Source organism: Equus caballus, chromosome 11, assembly GCF_041296265.1.
Source record: "Equus caballus isolate H_3958 breed thoroughbred chromosome 11, TB-T2T, whole genome shotgun sequence".
NCBI lineage: Eukaryota > Metazoa > Chordata > Mammalia > Perissodactyla > Equidae > Equus > Equus caballus.
The window spans coordinates 53,882,128-53,902,671 of record NC_091694.1 but is presented as its reverse complement, the minus strand read 5'-3'; the positions used below and the strand labels follow the sequence as shown (position 1 = coordinate 53,902,671).

The 20,544-nt window shown below is 47.3% G+C and overlaps 1 protein-coding gene across 4 annotated transcripts in view; it reads right to left on the bottom strand.

Moving 5' to 3' along the window:
- Nucleotides 1-20,544, bottom strand: part of SHISA6 (shisa family member 6) — a 288,708-nt gene that overhangs the window by 259,902 nt on the left and 8,262 nt on the right. For all 4 annotated transcript variants that reach the window (XM_023653508.2, XM_070226572.1, XM_023653510.2 and 1 more), the window contains exon 2: nucleotides 5,716-5,876. In XM_023653508.2, coding sequence (XP_023509276.1) covers nucleotides 5,716-5,876 — 161 coding nt within the window. The remainder of the gene's footprint in view (nucleotides 1-5,715; nucleotides 5,877-20,544) is intronic.

Below are 20,544 nucleotides of genomic sequence, written 5' to 3'. Positions count from 1 at the left end.
TGTCCTCAATTTCCTCCTTGTAAAATGGGAGTAACAATGATGCTACCTCATAGATTGTGCTGATTAAACGATGTAATGTGGGTAAAGCACATATCATGGTGCCTGGTACTTCATGTTATCTATAAGTACCGACTGAAGCTACTCCTGTTATCAGAGATTAGTGATACCTTTTCTCTCCCACCACCCTTGACTCAATCCACTTTCTGGATTTTTCAGACCCTGCAAGGAAGCAATAGGGAAGGAGTGGCTGCCTCACGTGGCTGTTGTCATCAGCCTTTGGTCCACCTTGGTTCATCCCCAGGCCGAGAGCTGCAGGGGCCAATAACTGCAAGAGCAAGGGCATGGTGCAGCGGGGATGGAGGGAACCTAACATCTGCGCAAAGAGTAATGAGGCTGCACATGAGAAAGGCCAATGCCAGTCCACTGGGAAAACATTCAAACAACAGGTATAGATTCGGAAAGAAACTATCGCCAAGAGAAAACTTCAGAGTGAAAGGGGATGGCCGGGGAAGTACTAGGAATGAAAAGATGGGAGCACTGTGGGCAAAATCAGCGCATTTTTTAACAGAAGAGCTGAGAACCAGTCACTGCTGGAGACCTCTAAGGTGAGAGATGGATCAATGTAATCAGAGAAACCGTGAAAGGAATGTAGGCAGAGGGAAGCAGTGGGAGTCAGGAAGAAGGAAAAGGAGAAAAGACCAGGTGGAGAAAGAAGGAGGAGATGCAGCATCAGGAGATGGTCATGATGATGATACAAATGAAACTGACTGCTGAGCACCAACCCTGAGGCAAGCCAGTGCAAGCACTTAAACTACAAGGATTACTTCATTCAAGCCTTTCAATGGCCATTTACTTATTCCCACTTTACAGACATGGAATTGAAGCCACTGAGCCTGGGTCCTAGAGCTTGTAAGTGGGAAGCCAAGATTCACACTCAGGTCTGTCTAGCTGCACAGGCCACATTTTCAACTCCAACACTGGAGCCTGGAATGCTGAGGCCTGGCCCTCCCACCTCCCACCCAGGCAAGCTCTGTGTGCCTCAGTTTCCTCACAGGCCAAGTGCAGGGTGGGTCAGCTGATCTCACCATTCCTTTAGAGCTCCTAAGTCTTACAACGCTATCATCTCAGCCTCCTCTAGAACAAGACAGTACTATTCCCCTGGGGATGACTGAGCCAAGAAAAGTCCCATTTCCCACTAGGGGCTGAGGTTGGCCCAAAGTTTCCCATGGTTCAGGTACATAGCCTAGGTTGTCTGGCTTCACCTACAGCTCTAAACCTATCCCTGGGAACAGGGACTCTGAGCTTCCTGGGCTCCTAAGACCTCTGTACAGGAGTCTTTCTTGGCAGAGTGAGCACAATGGGCAGGGCCCCCTGGGTTACTGCATCTCTGAGCCCAGCCAGGGAAGTGAGGCTCCCAGCCTCTGGCTGCACTGAGCCTTGGAGTCCTGGGTCAGCCCCAGACAGGAGGAGAGGGCCTGTGGTGCTTGGTGAGAAGCCTGGGCACTGGAAACCAGGGCCTTCCAGCTCAGCTCCCCACCCGAGGACCAGTCCACTGGGCTGTCAAAGGGACCGACTCCACACTGATTTTGCAGAGGGCCACAGAAGGTGCACGCAAGCTTGATGGGAGCTCTTCAGCATGCAGCTTCGTGACCAACACCCACACCTTGGCTCCTATGTTCAAACACGTAAAGGACGGTGTCCCCATTCATTCATCCCTGCACAAATGGCCACTAAGCAATGATGACAATCTTTGAGGCAATGTTCTTGGTTCTGGGATACCACAGTGAATAAAAAGATCAAACCCCTGCCTATATGGAGCTTCCAATCTGATAGAGACAGAGACGATAAACCAAGGAACCAATAAATATACGATAGTAGATGGCGTAAGTGCTCGGAAGGAAAGAAAGCACAGGATGAGAGCAGATGAGGAGGTTAGGAAAAATGGTGCCGTCTGAGTATCGAATTTCACAACACAAACTTCTGGTGCTGGAAAGTTTCTGCCACAAAATAGAGAGGGGAAATACCCCAGGGCAAGAATACGCGTGGCACGAGGAGGGACAGGGTTTCTGGATTCCAGTGAGAGAAGCAGAAGGCAAAACGGGCTGAGGTTAGGGGAGCACAGAGGGACTGGCCACGCAGGCTTGTGGCAAACAGCAACTCTGTCAGCTGCGCAGCCTTCATTCTTGGTCTCCATGAAGCTTAGAGTCACATCCCTTGGCTCCCTTCATTGTTAGTGTCATGGAGTCAATTCCGACTGCTGGTGACCACAGGAGCGGAAGCCTCCCCAGTCTTTCTGAGCCATCCTCTCACCTTCCAGCGCTTCCTCAGTGCTCTGATGCTATTCACAGGGCTTTCATGGCCAATTGTTTTCAGAAGTGGGCAGCCAGGTCATTCTTCCTAGTCTGTCTTAGTCTGGAAGTTCCACTGAAAACTGTCCACCATGGGAGACCCTACTGGTATTTGAAATCCCAGTGGCACAGCTTTCAGCATCGCAGCAACAGGCAGCCGCCGCAGTATGACAACCAAGAGACGAGGGGTATGGTTCCTTGACTGACCGGGAAATGAACCCAGGCCATGGCGGTAAGAGCATCGAGTCTTATACCACTAGACCACCACTGGCTCCCTTAGTTGGCCATTGGAGTGTACAGCTTTGACAAGAGGCAGGATGACTGATTGCTCATTTATACAACTCACAGTGGTGTGTAGCCGGGGCATAAATATTTATTTCCTCCAGCTGATACCACTCTTGATAATAGGAAGTTGGATATCAAAATTCTGGAACCCCGACACATGATGTCATTGATACTGCCAGGGACAGATAGCCCACCTCACTCTCCCCCAGCTGCCCCAAGGCAGGCTCTTTAGGAGTAGGTCAGGCCAGGCGAACATGCTGGGTCTCCACGCCTCCTCAACCATGAAGACCAAGCAAGCCCACAGGAAGCCTCTGAGATCCTGGGCTCAGGGCACCTGTACCCCCAGATGTGGTACATTTCCTGATGCCTGGCTCTGCTTGGCCTTCTAATCAATTCTGCCTGCTTCTGCCCAGCTGTCCCCATTCACAGCTGCACACTGACGCCCCCCCGCCCCCAGATGAGCCTGAGTCCTCCACCCCCATCCTGCTCCACCTGCTTTGGAGAGGATTTGTCTCGGCAGCCCACCAACCTGGACCAGCCAGGGTCGATCTGGTGGGTCTTGATGCAAACCCAAGTCCCACAGTCCTCTAGGATGTTTTCCTTATTTGACAGTTTCCCTCTCAGCTCTGCTTCTCAAAGTTTGCCTAACAAAGGAACCATGTGGGAAGTTTTTGAGAAATGTTAATGCCTAGGTTCTCCTCCAGACCAAATAAATCAGAATCTTTAGGTGAGGCCCAGATACTAGTATTTTCAGAACTGCCTACATAACTCCAATGTGCGGCCAGGGCAGAGAATCATTGTGCTAAAGGGTTCTTCTTCAATTTTAATGTGCATACAAATCCCGTGGGGATCTTGTTAAAATGCAGATTCGAACACAGTAGGAATGGCGAAGGGCCTAATATTCTGCATTTCTAACAAGCTCCCATGGGATGCAGTCTCTGCTGGTCCGTGGACCACGCTTTGAGTAGCGAGGGTTTATAGGCAGGCAGACTTGAGTAGAGGAGGATGGAAGTGGGCTACACTGATTTTCTACATCCAAAGTAACCGTCCATTATGAAGCTCCCTTTAAAGTTGGAAAGGGACTTCTAGAAGAGTAGGATAAAAGGGAAGGCAAGGAAAGAGGAATTTTCTACTAATATGGGATTAGGAGCTTCTACCTAAGAAATGTTATAGGACCCACTCTCTATTATAAATAAAGTCCCCAACAGAGTACCCAGCACATAGTAGGTGCTCAATAAATGTTACTTGTGCTACTCATAGTATCATTGTTTTTATTATTATTAAAGCAGGACCCTCACTCTACTTCCTAAACCAAACAAGCACATGCTTTCAACATCCAAGACTTTAACAGAGTCCCACAAAGCCGTATCATCCTCAGAGGATGCACCACAGGCAGGCGCCAAGCACGGGCTGGCTTGGGTCCAGGGGTTTTCATCCTAGACACAACCCTGTGGACCCTGCCTGGTCTAGGGACACAAATGCCTTTGTTTCTCTCATTTATTTGATTAGTTTGCCGTGATTGGTGGATATACTTCCTCAGCCCGGTTATGGCTAATATTGAGTGTTGACTTTGCGGCAGGACCTGTTTTAAGTGCTCTCATTGGTTTAACTCATTACATCCTGAAAAATAACTCTAGGCAGCAAGTATTATTAGCCACTAGGCTGACGAGGAAATTCAGAAAGGCAAAGAAACTTGCTCAAGGTCACATACATAGTACGTGATAGGACCAGAAAGCAAACCACCAGGGACAGTTTTCAGAGTCCAGGCTTTTCCAGGACTCCTCAAACTTGACTTGCTAAGCGATTTCATTAAAATGCAGGTTCTCATTCAGCAGTGAGATGGAGCCTGAGACGCTGCATTGCTCACAAACTCCCAGGCGATGCTGAGGTGGCCGGTCCACAGACAGCCCTTTGAGCGGCAAACTATTCATATGCTATGATGCCTTCTGGCATTTCTGGGTATTTCCCTTAAGATCCCCCTAAAAGACTCGCCACCATACTCCTACGATTGGTGATTTGTTGATTTGACCAATGGCAAAATCACAGTAAACCTCCACTTTGAAACACTTACACAAAGTTCTGCTTAAACTTCTGTTCAAACTGCAATATTTTGTGGCAAAGGATATTAGCTGTTTGGAAAAGCAGTTGTGTTGATTATAAGCTGTAGATGTTGCAGGTTGTTACAAAATTGCATTTAAATTTAAGCATCACCATTGAGAATGCCTTCTGGGCCAGCAAACAATTCCCATCTCTACAGGCCGAATGAAGAGTTCCAATTTGAGAAATACGGGAAGAGATTTCTTGAAACACAGGAGTGAATCATATAACTCTAAATTTTCCTTCTCAGATCACCAGAGGAGAGGATGTATGCAGAAACCAGAAGAAATGACAAGTCTTCGTGCCCAGGGAAAGGCAGTTAAGGGCAAACGAAGACGTCTACTTAATCAGGCTGGACTCAGAGGCTGGGAACTACATTTCTTTGAGCTTCATTTATTTTCCATACGATAAGAAAAATAAGCCCTGCTCAGTTTCCTTCACAGGGTTACAGTAATGACCAAGTAAAAGAGTAGAAGGCATGTTGCTATTAAATGGCAGCTCATCATATATCCAGGGAATCTATAACACACAGGAAAGGGTCACCCTGTAATGCGGACATAATCCCCGCCCTCGGGAAGGGCTCTTTGCGATAGCTGAGCAGTCTCTACATCTGAGTGCAGTGACTTCTTGTCCCATTTCTAGCATCCTAGGCAGCCTAAACAGTCCCACTACACGGGCAAGTGGGCCACCACACTCCACCATGGCTGCCACAAGCTCCCTTTCAGGTAAAAGAATTATGCCAGCCACTCACTAAATCACGGATGCCCTAAATCGTCAGCTCCGGTCCAGCCCGGACACTCATTGGCAGCAGCCTCCCACATCAATCCCTTCCCAGGGGGACAGTCCTCAGACTCTTCACAAGGCTGCCTGCCCAAGAGAGTCTCTCACCGCACAGGGCTCCGCGAGCTGCCCTGCTGGAGCAGAAACATCACCGAAATTTCTCAGCAGTCTCAGCAAAGACTCAAGGCGATCAGCTCTCACTTACCTGGAGTCTGCTTGGCCGTGCGCACGGGGGTGTAGTGGTTTTTGGAGGACGATCTGACCGGTGTGTTCTCTTTGGGAGAGGTATCGATAGCCGAGATAGTTTCTCTTTCACAGTGTGCTATGGGGATTGGTCCCTGTTGTCTTAAGATGTCAGCCAGAGCCCTAAACAAGAAGGAGATCACACAGTGAGATTCACCGAGCAGGTGTGCATACCACAAGCAGAGTGGGCTTACTTTCGGAGGCCCTCTGAGGCGCGGCGCCTTGGGAGGAGATGGAGAGACAGCACTTGGTTCTCAACAGTCACAGCTTCATCTGGTGCAGGTCTCAGTGGGAGGGCAGGGTGGAGGTTGCCATGCCTGGGGGTACAGGAACTGAAAGGCAGGGGTTATGGTTTCTTTCTTTAATTCATTTCACTTCAACAGACTCTGAGCCCTTTCAAAATACCGGCTCCCCAAATACCCCCCATGCCAGGCAGACATCTACAGCATCTGCCCAGTGGAATGCCACTGCAGGGGAGGGCTGACACCGCTGGCCTCAAATTCAGCAGCAGGTTACTAATATTAGGGGCATCAACTTCCCCATCGAAAACCACACACTGGTGACCCAAATAAGTACAAGACACAACTCCCGCCATCAAAGAAAGGTGTGATTTAGCTGCACAGACAGGATGTACAGAGAAAAAGAGGAATATCAGAACACATGGATGATGCAGACAGTGAACACAACTGGAGCTTAGAGGAGGGAGCAATGACAAACACAGAGAGGAACACAGACAGGAAGAAACAGAGATGCACAGAGACGTTGCTGTAGCTGGAGAGCCCCACCCCTCTGCAAGAGACCCAGTTACCCCAAGAGGGCAGCTCTCATTCACTCAACACCTGGCTTCGACAATCACACGTGCATTTATTGAGGACTCACGTGCATCAGTCACTGCAGAGACACAGGTAAACAGGACATAATTCCTGCCATTGAGGGGCTCATAATGTAGGGGATCGCTCCCCTACCTGGTTTCAAACAGGACGCCCTCTCTCGGTGGAAAACATGCAAGGATGCTGTGAGGAGGCAAAGATGAGTGTGGACAAGCCACTAGAGACCACCATCTGGATATTGTCATTTTAGGGCCAGGTGCCCAGTCCTGAGTGCACCTCTATTTTGCATGAGTCAGGCAAGGACTCTTCCATCTACTCAGGGTGCTCCTGAGGGGTGGGCAAGGCACTTCACCTCCAGCCCTCTCCCAGCCAGCCCAGCCCACCCCAGGCTTCACTTGCACTGGGATTCTAGCTCCTGCACTCTGCCCCCTTGGAAAGTGACAATCACAGCAGTTTAAAAATGTGTCTTGTGAATTGTTTCCTTCCATTATGCCACCTCTGACATGCCGAACCTCCTAGGAGAAGAGCATCAAGCTGGCAATCTTATCATTTACTGGCATTTATACAGCAATTTCAGATTTTCCAAATGCTTTCCCCTCACTGGTTTTCTTTCCTCTCGCACTGTAAAGGAAGGAGCAGACACACGCCACCACGCCCATTCACTGTCGTGGACCAAGCAGTACGGGAGAGCACAGAGGCTCACAGCTTGGTAAAGGAAGTTCAGGCAGACCTGGCGTCTGGGTCAGAGGCCACAGGTTCAGGGCCTGGGAAAAAGAAAAAAGCATTCCCCTAGAAAGTCACGATATTTGGGTTCTAATTCCAGCTCTGCAACCAATTCACTGTGAACCTTTGGGCAGATTTGTTAACCTCTCAAATTGAAATTTAATCTTCTTTTTTCCCCATCAGCAAAATAAAAAGTATAAACTAACATGACCTCTAAGATCTCTCCTAATTCCAAAATTTGATAAATATTTTATATTTGTTTAACCACACATCCATGCAAGTTACCTTGATCCCTTCACCCCTCTGGTTATCAAAGGCACTTTCCTACCAGCTTTCCATGGGAAGAAAATAGTGAGTTAAAAGTTCTAACAGAAATATAGAGCAATGGAATAGAATTGAGAGTCCAGAAATAAACCCACACATCTATGATGAACTGATTTTCGAAAAGGGTACCAAGATCATTCACTGGGAAAAGAAGAGTTTCTTCATCAAATGGTGCTGGGACAACCAGATATCCATGTGCAAAAGAATGAAGTTGGACTCTTACCTCACACCTTATATAAAAATTAACCCAAAATGGATCTCAGACCTAAATATTAGAGCTAAAACTATAAACTCATAGATGAAAATATAGAAGTACATCCTTGTGACCTCAGATTTGGCAATGGCTTTTTAAATATGACACCAAAAGCACAAGCAACAAAAGAAAAAAGTAGATGAGTTAGATTTCATCAAAACTAAAAACTTTTCTGTATCAGATGATACCATGAAAAAGGAAAGACAACGCACAGGATGGGGGAAAATATCTGCAAATCATATTTCTGATAAGAGAATTGTATCCAGAATATATAAAAAACTCTTACAGTTAAACAAGAAAAAATAATCCAATTTAAAAATGGACAAAGAATATAAATAGAAATTTCTCCAAAGAAGGAAATATATGAAATATATATGAAAAGCTGCTCAACATCATCAGTCATCAGAAAACTACAAATCAAAATCATGAGGCGATACCCCTTCATACCCACTAAAACAGCCGTAACTAAAAAGCCAGATAATACCAAATGTTGGCAAGGATGTGGAGAAACTGGAGCCTTCATACGCTGCTGGTGGGACATGTAAAAGGGTGCAGACCCTTTTTGGGAACAATTTAGCAGTCCCTCAAAATGTTAACCACAGAGTTACCATATGGCCCAGCAATTCTACTCCTAGGTATACTACCAACAGAAATGAAAACATATGTCTATACAAAACTTGTATACGGTGGTTCATAGCAGCACTATTAAGAATAGCCAAAAGGTGGAAACACCCAAATGTCCATCAATTGATGAACAGATAAACAAAACGTGCTGTATTCACACAATGGGTTATTATTCAGCCTCAAAAAGCAATGTTGTACTGACACATGCCATAATTTGAATGAACTCTGAAAACAGCATGCTAAGTCAAAGAAGCCAGTCACAGAAGATGACATGCTGCATGATTCTATTCATATAAAATGTCCAGATTAGGAAGCTCCATAGAGACAGGAAGCAGATTTGTGGTTAGCAGGGGCTGGATGAGGGGCACACAGAGAGTGACTGCTAATCGGCACAGGGTTTCTTTTTGAGGAGACGAAACTGTTCTAAAGTTAGATAGTGGTGATAGTTGGACAACTCTGAGAATGTATAAAAATCACTGAATTGTACACTTGAAAAGTTAAGGATGAATTTTATGGTCGGTGAATTACATCTCAATAAAGCTGATATTACAAAAAAAGTTTATATTCTTTTTCTTTTTCTTGCCTCCCAAGTTCTTATAAAGACGCCTACCTCTCTGGTGCCTAAGAAGGAGAATGGAGTCACGTGGTTAAATCCACCACCCTCAGTAGGCCAATATGAATCTACGTCAGTGGTTCGCAACCACGATGATTTTGTCTCCCCAGGCACATCTGGCAATATGGAGACATTTTTGGCAGTCACAGCCAGGGAGGGAAGAGCTACTGGCATCTGGTGGGTAGAGTCCAGAGATACTGCTAAACCATCCTACCCTGCACAGGACATCCCCCCCACAACCAAGAATTACCTGGCCCCAAATGTTAACAATGGTGATGTTGAGAAACCCTGATCTACACGGCCCTAGATGAAGTGGGTCTTTGATTTATGCTCAATGCAGTCTAGTTCCACAGATATCTACTGAGCAGCTGTATGAAGATCAGACATTAGGCTGAGTTCTGGGACACACTGAGGCTGGAGACATTGAAATGAATGTCCTGAAGGAGCGGGCCTTGTCCATTTGGGCCATCGCTGTATCCTCAGATCCCCAGGTCTTGCCATATTGCCCAGCTATTACATAACAGAGAAAGGAATGAAGATCGTCCCTGCCCCAGACTTTACAGGGCTTTCAGCCCGGCATCACTTTTGTCCACATCAATAGTGTAAATGGCAATTTCAGAGTAGATTCTCTCCAGGGCTCACTGGTCAAGGAGGAGCCAGCAGAGAAGAGATTTTCAAAGAGTTCAACCCTCCCAGAATGGGGAGACACTTGTGCCCATCTCCTGAGAGGCCTTGAAGGACGCAGGCTCGGAGGACTAAGAGATGACAAGGAAGACGCCTTCCTGAAGACCATCAGGCTCAGTGGACACCAAGTGTGCTTGGGTCTGGCTTGCTGCTGGAGAACGAGTTTTAAGCCTGGGTTATAGCTAAGTTGTCTCCTCCTGTCTCTAGGTCATGTGAGGAAAGAAGATAATGACTTGCATTGAATTCCACTGCCCAGTTGGCTGGGCTGAGCTGGGCAGTGCAGCCAAACGGGAAGGACAAGCTAGAGAAGGTGTTCCTGAAGAGAGCCCATCTGGGGGCGGGGACCCAGCCCTGTGTGGTCCCAGGGAGGAGGTGGAAATCAGGGACACGCTCCTCATCAGCCACCCTGTGGACTTCTCTGACTCCTGAACACCATTCTCCAAGATCTATCCTTTCCCAGTGCCTTCTGGCAATGAGAAAGGTGGGCCTAATTCGCAGACGGTGTGTCCTTAGGAGCTGTCCCCTCCGCCAGGTCCCCTTCCCCCCGAATCACACTCAGCTCGGTGACCTCCCTCCTTGCTCCCGTTCCTCTCCAACTTCCATCTCCTTCTCTCCAGGGTGCTTGATAAATATTATTCTAATTCTGAAATGTGTGATCCCAGGCTCACCTAATTAATTTGGATACGCCGGAGGAAATGGGTTAAGGCCTGAGCTACTTTCTAAGGGCAGGAAAGAAAATTGGTCACTTGAGGAACAAGAAAGCGGATGTGGTAAAAGAGCAGGCAGCAGGTTTCAGGGTCTGAGAGAGGCAGACTTCGAAAGAGGGGAAAGAGAGGGACAGACAGACAGTGACAAATACACAGAGAGAAAAAGAGAGACAGATGGACAGAGGTGGAGACAGAAAGAGAGGGAAGGGAAACAGGTGGAGAGAGACGGGCAGCAATGAAGCCAAACAGATGGAAAGAGAGGGAGAAAAGTCAGAGACTCAGAGCCAGAGAGAGGCAGAGATGGGGGAGTAAGAGAAAGAGACACAGATGAGGAGACACAGAAAAGAGAGACAGAATCAGAGGGACAGAGACAAACGGGTAGAAAGAGCAAGGGAGAAAATGAGAAATTCAGAGATGGAACATGATTGAGAAGGTGAGAGACAGGGAGAAGGGATCAGAGAGAGACATTCAGGGGGAAAGAGAATCAGAGGGAGAGAGACAGAGACGGGCAAGTGCAGAGTGAGGATGGGATCCCCACCAAGCACCCAGGCAGGGAGGGAGCCACCCCCACCGCCCACCCAGGCACGCTACGGATGTGTCTAATTCCAGAACTTGAAGAATCTTGCTAATGGTCCCATTCACTCCAAGCTGCCCCTCCCCCTGAGCCACTTTTGCTGCAATATCTGGATACATCAAACAAAAGAATGCTTTTGCCCGGGTTATCTGGATAACCGCCTTGGTTCGCCGCTCCTCTCGGCACATGGATTCCTTGGCTCTGGCAGAAGCGTGGCCAGCAGGGCAGAGCAAATTAATTGGAAAGCAAATCTGAGCAGGGAAAACAGTCACTCTGATCCTTCAGGCCAGGAAACTTAGCGTTCTATAGAACTCATGTTTGTATATTAATCACCTGCGTAACTGAGGTACCATCGTACATTTGGATAGCACTTTACTGTTTCTAATTGTGTTCACCCACCTTATCCCGTGTGACTCCCATACTAACCCCTTTGCAGCTATTACTTCCTGACCCCCCTTTTTTTTTTGGTGACAAAGATTGGCCCAGAGCTAACATCTGTTGCCAATCTTCCTCTTTTTTGCTTGAGGAAGATCGTCCCTGAGCTAACATCCGTGCCAACTGTCCTCTACTTTGTATGTGGGATGCTGCCACAGGATGGCTTGACAAGCAGTGTGTGGGTGTGTGCCTGGGATCCGAACTGGCAAACCCCGGGCCGCCAAAGTGAAGCACGTGAACTCAACCACTGCACCACCCGGCTGGTCCACTACCTCAATTTTTAATAAGAAACTGAGGCTCAGAATAATTCTAGGACAAGAACATGATGGACCAGAAATTTAAACTTGTGACTTGAGTCTGAGTGTCCTTCTGCTCACTGGGACCGTCTCTTATATACATCTCACTTTGCTATGAATCGTCAGCTTGAATGAGTGCTCGTGGTCTCTCCAGCAGGGTCTGCTAATTTAGAAAACACCAGTTAATATTTGGGCATGGAGAAATAATTGGCAAATGAGTGATTCAGATCACGACTAATTATTTATTTGCTTAAAACCTTGGTTAATGTTGTCAGTGGTCCCAAGGAAATGAAAGTGTGTTTGAATTTCCCTAAGTGTTAGAGTTATCTTGATACTTGACGGACCAGGGCCAGTCAACATTTTGATGTGCTGCCACCTGCATTCAAGACATGAAATCTTTCTTAAAATGGCAAATGATTTCTCTTAACAATAGAAAAATAAACAAAACTTTGTTCGTAACTTTGCTTCATAGTCTTGCCTGCTTGGGAAATTAAGAGCTATCATTTATTGAGCAATTGCTATGTGCCAGACACTGTGCTAAAGTCTTACATGCATTATATTATATAACCCTCAAAACAACTTTATATGGAAGGTGCTAGCACCATCTGCATTTTACTGACAAGAAAACTAAGACTTTGCGAGGTTAGATATCTTGCCCAAGGTCACAGAGCTAGTAATTAGAAAATTCAGATTTCAAACACAGGTAGGTTAAACTACAGAGGCTAACTTTACACCACTGAATTATCCATCCAAGACGCCATCCACCCACCCAACCATCCATCGATCCATCCCACAGTCCATCCTGCCATCTATCCACCCATCCCACCATCCATCCTTCCAACCCTTCATCCACTTAATGACATTTGTTTTTCCACCTACTAAGTCCTTGCAATGGTCTCTGAACATGAGATTTTTGGAGAGTGTTCAGTCTTTAGTGGAAAAATCTACACAGAGAGACCTTAGATGCTGCTCAACTGCCCAGTTCTATTCACGTAAGTGAGTCATCAACATCAACAGCTTCGAAGGTTTTTACACTGTTTTAGCAGGTAACATTTCCGTCAAATGAAATTCTGAGTAGAACACCAATATACTTCACTAGATGCCTGCTCTGCAAGAGGCCAAAATAAGGAGCCACAGTCCTGCTCTACCAAGCTCTTGCTCTCTCTATCCAGTAGTCCCTGGGCTTCACGAAATTTCCATGTTTAAAAACTTTAAAAGAGGGCCAAATGAAAAACTTGCAAGTTTTTTGTCCTCATCTTCACTGACTGAGCAGAGAGTAAAACTTAGGTCCCCCCAAATTAAGTGGGGACTGGAGATCCTTAGTTCATCTGGTCAGTCTTTTTGATCTCCATTGATACGCTTTCCATGTGGACCCCATGAAAGTCACTGCTCGCTAGAGTGGATCAAATGGAAACGAGCCTTCTGCTTCCACCATGTCTCTGGATTTCTGAGCCATATCAATGCCACAGAAGGGAGAAAATAAGTTCAGCTAGCATTCAGTAAGTTTTTCTGTGCCAAGAGCAAGGCAAGCTGGATAGTTTAGACCCCTAATCATGCCCTTTCTCTTTTCGGGGGCAGTAGGAAGAAATTTATGCCATGGGACAGGTATGATAAAAAGTCAAGTAGATGAACTATTCCACAAATAAGCTGTTCTGGTTAATGTTCTTATTCCTAAGGACTAAGGAGAACACTCTTGTTTTTGAAGAATTTTCTAAAAGCATTCCTGCCTAATTAAGTAGACTATGCTGTATATAATTAATTTTTTAAAAAAAGAATGCATGGTTCTTCCATGAGAGGGCCACCAGTCTAATCTTTAGTTCTCTTTGTGGAGAAAGCTAAGTAAAATGTAGACGATCTAGGAAATGGAGCTATTCATATAAAACTGCAGGACAAATCATGGAAGGTTATTTTTCTTCTTTAAGTAAATCTCTCATAGCTACTTCTTTTGTATTTCTCCTAAAAGTAGAGTGTGGACATTCTATTCCAGTTAAATGAAGGATTCTGGTTATTTGAGTCCTGGCTAACTGAGCTTTTACTTGACACTGACACCCTGGGGACAGCTAGCATCCTCTTTAGCCTCATCCTCATGCTTATCTACTGGGCAGTCGAAGTGCTTTCATTCTCTGAAATATGCACTCCGGACAATTGAAGTGAATATATTTTTAATAAACATGGACCAAGGAGAATGGCTTAATTTAGTTCTCCTTATTCCTGGTTCTCTCACAGTCCGCTTGAAAAACACAGCTGTCGGCTTTGTGTGTGCACAAGTCCGCTCTCCTCATACAGAGAGGTTCCGAATGGATGCAGAGATCTCCTTTGTTGTGGTAACAATGTTTGTGCTTCTGCACTGAGCTGTTCTGCAGGTCTGAGCTGTCCCGGCACAAGTGGAATTCATTGTGGCCAATGAACATCGCAGGCCTCGGCCAGGGAAGGCTCAGCCTGCCTGTCTGTTCCTCAGGAAAGCAGGGCAAGTGGCTCCATCCTGACGGGGCCCTGTCCTGGGCTGCCGCTCAATGACCAGCCATGAGCTAGGTAGATGTGCATCCCCTGGGGCCCCAATTTATCCCAAACAGCATCATCTCCACACACTGCATTCCTTGCCTCATGAATCATGTGAAAATTCACCCAGGCCTGGGAAATTTGGTTTTAGATTTTTCAGAAATATTTAGATTGTCTGCCTGAGAATGAATCAAAGATCCTGATGCATCAAGGGCAGCTACCATTCGAAACTGGGAAAACACAAACGCTACCGAGATTTGTTAGCACAGCCGCACGGTCAACCAGGTGATAGATGAGTTAGTAAATGTTTCTGCATCCGAGGTACAAACAGGCTGATGCTATTGTTATGACTGTTGGTGTTGCTTTCTCGTTTGGCTATGGACACAGACCTAAATCTGTAGGTGACGCAAAATGAAGGCAGCATAGCCTAGTGGCTAAACACGGGGATCCTGGAGCCAGAGTCTCTGGGTGGAATGCTGGTCACTTAGTAGACTATTGGTGATCACCAGCTAGCTACTTAGGTGGCCTGTGGTTCTATGTCCTCATTGAAAAAATAAGGCCAAGGGTTATGTCTACCTCTTAGGGTTAGTATGAAGATTACATGAGTTAATATTTGTAGAGCACTTAGAACAGAACCTGGCACCTAGTAAACACTATATAAATATTTGATTAATAAATAAATCTAAATTCAACCTCCTAGTGTCTACACAGGCTCAGCCTATAGGATCAGAACAAAAGTAGAGGGGGAAGGGGGGGGTCTTGGAGGACTGACTCGACAATGCCAGACAGGCAAAACTTCTGGGGTGGAGACTGAACCACATGGCGCACCTGTGACCAAGGGTCATCCTGGCAGGGACCACCCACATCCCATATTTTCCTCTCAGGCCTAAGGACGGGAATGCATATGGCCACACACCAGTTTTCGCTGAACTCTGAACTGGGAGTTTGCGAGCCAAGCACCAAGAGAGTGTCTGTCTGTTCCTTTCTGCAAGGCCATCAAAAACTGTGCTTCCACCACATGCAAGGAAGCATCAAGATAAAGACCCATGGAAAAGCAAAGGGAGTCACATCGGGAGCAAAAGAAACCAAGATTCTATTGGGGCGTCAAAGGGCAAATGGAACAAACTGGCCAGGGCAACATTTTCAAGAAAGGATTCAGTTATTTTTTTCCTTTGATCTTCCTCCCTCTCCTTTTCCATCTTTTCTTTCTTCCTTTTTTTCCTTCCTTCCTTCTTTAAAAAATTATAAACATTATTGTCATTTCCAAGCACAAGTACCTTCACATCAATGCAACCTTCAGAAAGGTGGAATACACAAAAAAAGACCACCCAGCTCCCCCCACCTTAATTAATTGAGTCATTCATTCATCAGTCATATTTACTGAGCACCTACTCTGTGCCAGGCACTGCTCCAGGTACTAGAACAGAGGTGTGAAAAAACAGGCACACGCACGTGTCCTCTTGACATCCCTCTTGACAGCATGGTGGGGAGATGGATTGGTGCCTAGGGCTGGAGACTGACCAATTTCCCAAAAGAAATCTTTAGATATTTAAATTGTGTTTGAATGACTGAAACCCACATGGTGCTCTTGGCAACATCACTTGGGATTTTACTATAGAATTACAACCCCTTTTCTATGTGGACAAACTTTGTACAGCATGAAGACGTGAAACCACGTCCTGTGAGAAACAGACTTGTAACCAGGGATGTCTGTCCAGAAGAAAGGAAGATTGAAGGGGGCCTTGACTGCTGTCTTCACAGGGATGTCTTCTTCTCTTACAGATGAAAGGATACATTCCCTCTGGGTTGCTACAGTGGCCAGACCTCATGGCTGAGAAGTCAAAGATGGAAGTCAATTCCCCATGAGAATTAACTGGAATTGCATCTTAAGAATAGAATGAACTGGCTCTAGGTGTAGGGGGAGCCCCAGCTCTAGCGGCCTGAGCGGAAGAGGAGGTAGATCTGGTGCCCAGAGGCAGAGGCACAAAAACACTTCATGAGTCCCTTTCAACCAAGAGATTCTATGAATTTAAGACGCTAAAACCAAGCATTCTCATGAGGCCATTTGCAGACAGCATTCTTATCTGAATGGAGTGCGCAAGAAAAATGCATTTTTCCCCCACACCCTAGGGCTATTGCATTTGAAAGTACAGATGTAGACTCTGTTTTCCCAAACCTCCCAGGTGGGCTGAGATCAGAATGGGTCAGAGAAGAACAAACCTCCACAGCTTGATAGCCCACATCCTATAGCTTGGCTAATGGACCAGAACGGGGCCAAGGGATTCTCCAAGGTCATGGGGACAGAAAGTGACAGAAGCTAGGATTAGCCTGCCTCCTATCTCAACTCCCAGGAAATGCTCTAAGGCAGGGAAAGATGGATGACAACCTCCAAAAGTGAGAGAAAGGGGGCTTTGCTAGGTGTCCCTTGAAAGCCAGATAAGCAGGCAGAGGGAAGAAGATCACAGTTCTTTTCTATAAGGGGCTGGGTGCTAAGTGCATCCTGTCTCGTCCCACGGTAGGTGTGATGCCATCTCCTCAATCCAAACAGTGGTATTGGGGACAGTGATGCACGAGCAGGCTCCTTAGGCAGGAACAGGTATTTGAGAAAGAACAGAGGGAGCAAAGATAGAGCTCACCATCGTCTTATCCCCCAGAGACGTTGTCCTAAATCTGCCTCTAGGTTGCCAACTTCTCGTGCCCAGCTGGTCATCCTCATGGCAAGAGGGGATGAGGCCCTGGCCTGCTGCCATAATTCCTAACAGAGTTCTCAAAGCTGAAAGAGAGAGTTTCTGGATTCTAAAAATTCAGTGAAATACAAAAGAAAAGAAACAGGAAGCGGGGAAATTAGCAGGAGCCCCCAGAGGGGATTAAAAAGGGAATTCAAAGCAGCCAACAGTCAAGCATCACTAATTCAGCAAAAATGGGGGCAGGCTAATCCCAATCAATGATACAGACATGAAAATTATAAAACACTTCAACGGAAATGCATTTTTACTGCTTCCTGGCCATTGCAGGATTACAAACTAGGCTAAAAAAAAATTTGATCTTTGGAGAGCTACTTTATTGAATAGATAAGAATGATTTGTAATTAGCATGCGAATTGTCTACGGAAGAGCCTGCTTGGAAACAATCTGCCCTTCTGCATGGTGTATGTGGCCTGCACAATCTCTGCAGGCTTGTCTGAACTATTTAATCTGTTCATCACAGCTTTTTATCAGACGGAGAAGAGAAAAACAACTTTGCCCAAGTCCAATTTGGGTAAATTTTGAATTAGCAGAGTCTGAATAGATGTCATTTAACGAAGTTACAGCAGGACAAGTTCAAGAAGGAGAAGTGGAGGGAGAGAGGAACGGGACACGACTCCACAGAAGAGAGGAGGAATCAAAAGAAAGACAGATGGAGAGAGAAGCGACCGTGGACAAAGACGTGGAAAGGAACAAGAAGAAACACTTTAATGATGTAACTTAAAAGAGAGAGAGAGAAGCGACAGATCCTCTGCTAAAAGACCCGATTCTCTTTGCAAATACTTGAGGGCGGGGGACGAGGCGCTGGCACGGAGGTGGGTAAGAAGCCGGCTGTTGATTATCTGAGAACAGAAAAGCTGTGTAATTTCCCACAGCGTGGAGAACCTTCCAAGCCTATGGGATACCATCCCTGGGAAAGTTGAGGCAAATTTCTCAGGATGCAGTAAAAAGTCAGAGAGGGCCAACTGATAGTCCAACAAGGAGGCTGGAATCCAGATTCTTCTGCAAGTTCTGGAGCAGCCTCGGCACTTGGGCTGGGCCCCCTGCCCTGTCATTTCAGGGAGGTGGGTTAACCTGAGCCTACCCTCAGACAAAGCTGCCCAGAAGTCAGGTGACTGAAGCCAGAGTTCCCTACTGGTCTGATCTGAGGCGATCCTAGGACTCGGGGAAAAGCTCTCCTGGCAATAACTTCTTTGCTTTAATGGGGTTCGGCCCCCTCTCTGCCCGACCCCTGGGGATGACAGCGAGAGTCTGTATTCTCAGGACCTCAGAAAGGAGAGGACAGATGGGCTCTGGAACAAACTCTCAGATGCCACCTAAAATGAACAGCCACTCCTCCTCACCCCAGGATGTCCTCTCGGGGTTCAAGACCAAAAGAAGAGGGAAGAGGTGACTGTCTGGGTGGAAAGCATACTCCCCAGGACATTTGGCTAAGAGAACCACGAATATGGCCAGAGGACAGATGTCCTAAGTAATGAGACTTTAATGCCGGAGCTAATGGGAACAGTACACAAGACCAAATGCCAAAAAAGCAAGGAATAATGAGAGTGTTTGCGAAGCCTGCAGACAGCAGTGGCTCCTCTCCCTGAACACCGGGGAACAGAGCCAAGGTGCTAGCCTCCCAGAGCCTTGGTTGGAACTCAGCCTCCGTGGGTCTTGAGATGGGGACAGCAGCTCTGGGCAAAGAGGATCAAGGGTTCTCCTGCCCCTCTGACCAGGACAGAGTATAAGCCAAGCTAGGGGCTGAAATAGCACTCAGGAACTCCATGTTCCTGAGGAGAGCGAGGGAAACGGTTCCCACACCCACCCTAATCAGGTGAATGCCCTGGTCAGGGACCCCCCCCCCCGGGGCTGCAGACCCCAGAGCATGAGCCTGCCACTGACCACCACCATGGTCACGACCACCCCCACTGACCATGATGACCGCAGCTTGAGAGTGAAGCCCACGGCTCCAAGGGCTTCTGGGATTCCTTCCTTTCCATGTGCCTTTCAGGACAGCAGGTGTGCAGGCACAAGTGACAGAGAAACATGGCAGAAGAGCGAGGAATTGGAAAGTATGGCTGAAGAATCGAAACAGGAAAAGAACAAACTAGAGCAGGGAAGCAGAAGTGAGCTGGCTGAAATTCTGCCTTGTGTGCACAGTGCTGGATGTTACAAATGGGGCAGGGAGGGGACCTGTGATGAATGGAGCTCTTTGTGAGCTGTATGTCTCAGTAATTAAAACTAGGGATGGCCGAGGCCCACCCTCTCGCCCCCAAACCACTTCTTTTCTCCAGCGCCCCTGTCACTCTCAGGAGCTAGGACTCGTGCAGAACTGCCGCGGGGTTCTTTCAATACTGTAAAGGTTTGGGTGGTTTTTCTTTTTCCTCACTTAAAGTCAGGGTATTTTGTTTCATTTTTGGTTTTTTTGCATCTTCTCTGTAGTGCCTTCACTATCCTTAGCCAATATAATCCATCTGGAAAAAGAGCCCTTTCACCACCCTGGCGCCTTCGTGCCCTGCATGCAGTGTGAGCCAGGGCCACCAACCCAGTTCTGCAGGACCTGATCCATAGGTCAGGTATCCTCCCATCCCTCACTGTGATAACTGGTCCTGCGCATGGGCAGGTGGGTCTTTGCTTTCTCAAGTAATCTGGGCATCCATGACCCACTTACATCCAGGAAGGTGAGAGCCAGCTGCCCTGTGGGCCCCCAAAGGAGGTGCAGAAGGGCAATCTCCTAGCTGTGCAACCTTGGGCAAGTTACTAAGCCTCTTTGAGATGACTTCCTCGTCTGTTAAATGGGCACTCATTGCAGAGGGTGATGGAAGGATGCAGGGAGACAATGTGTGTCAAGCGCTTAGCAGGGTGTCGGGTACACAGCAAGCCCTGGGGAATGGGAGCTCTATGAGGGTTTCTCTATCACCCTCCCTGCTCCATCTATGTGACCTTGAGGCCTCATCTAAGTGAGATCTGAGGTCCTCCTCAAAGCTGGCTTTTGGGGTTGTATACGTGATTGGGTTGTGTAAGCTGCTGGGAGACAGAGCTCCCCCGTTCCTGTCGCTTGAGCAGAGACCAGGGGGCTCCCCAGCCACAGAGGAGGACTGACTCCTCCGAGAGTGTCCAAGAGTGCCCTTTAGGGGGTCAGCAGGGTGAAAGGGTCTGCCCCAGCCCACACAGTGGGTGCCACACCATTGCCCAGTCCCTCTCTACCCACTAAGTCCTGATTGAGAAGGAATGCCATCCCACCCACAGCAGCACAGCCTGCTGCTTCCCCAACCACAGAACAGCAAGAACTGGCAACAGCTGCTGCACCTGGTGGCCCCTTGTCACCGGCCCTTAAACTCCGCCGGCCCTACGCTTGCTCCATTTCTGTGATTAATCCCACTGAATGCATGCACATTTGGGGGCGTGGAGAGGCTCAGGAAATGAACACCAGGAATCTACCAGAATGCTCCCTGGAAGCCCCCTCCTCCCGTGCTTGCAAACATTTCTACTTCATCGATGGC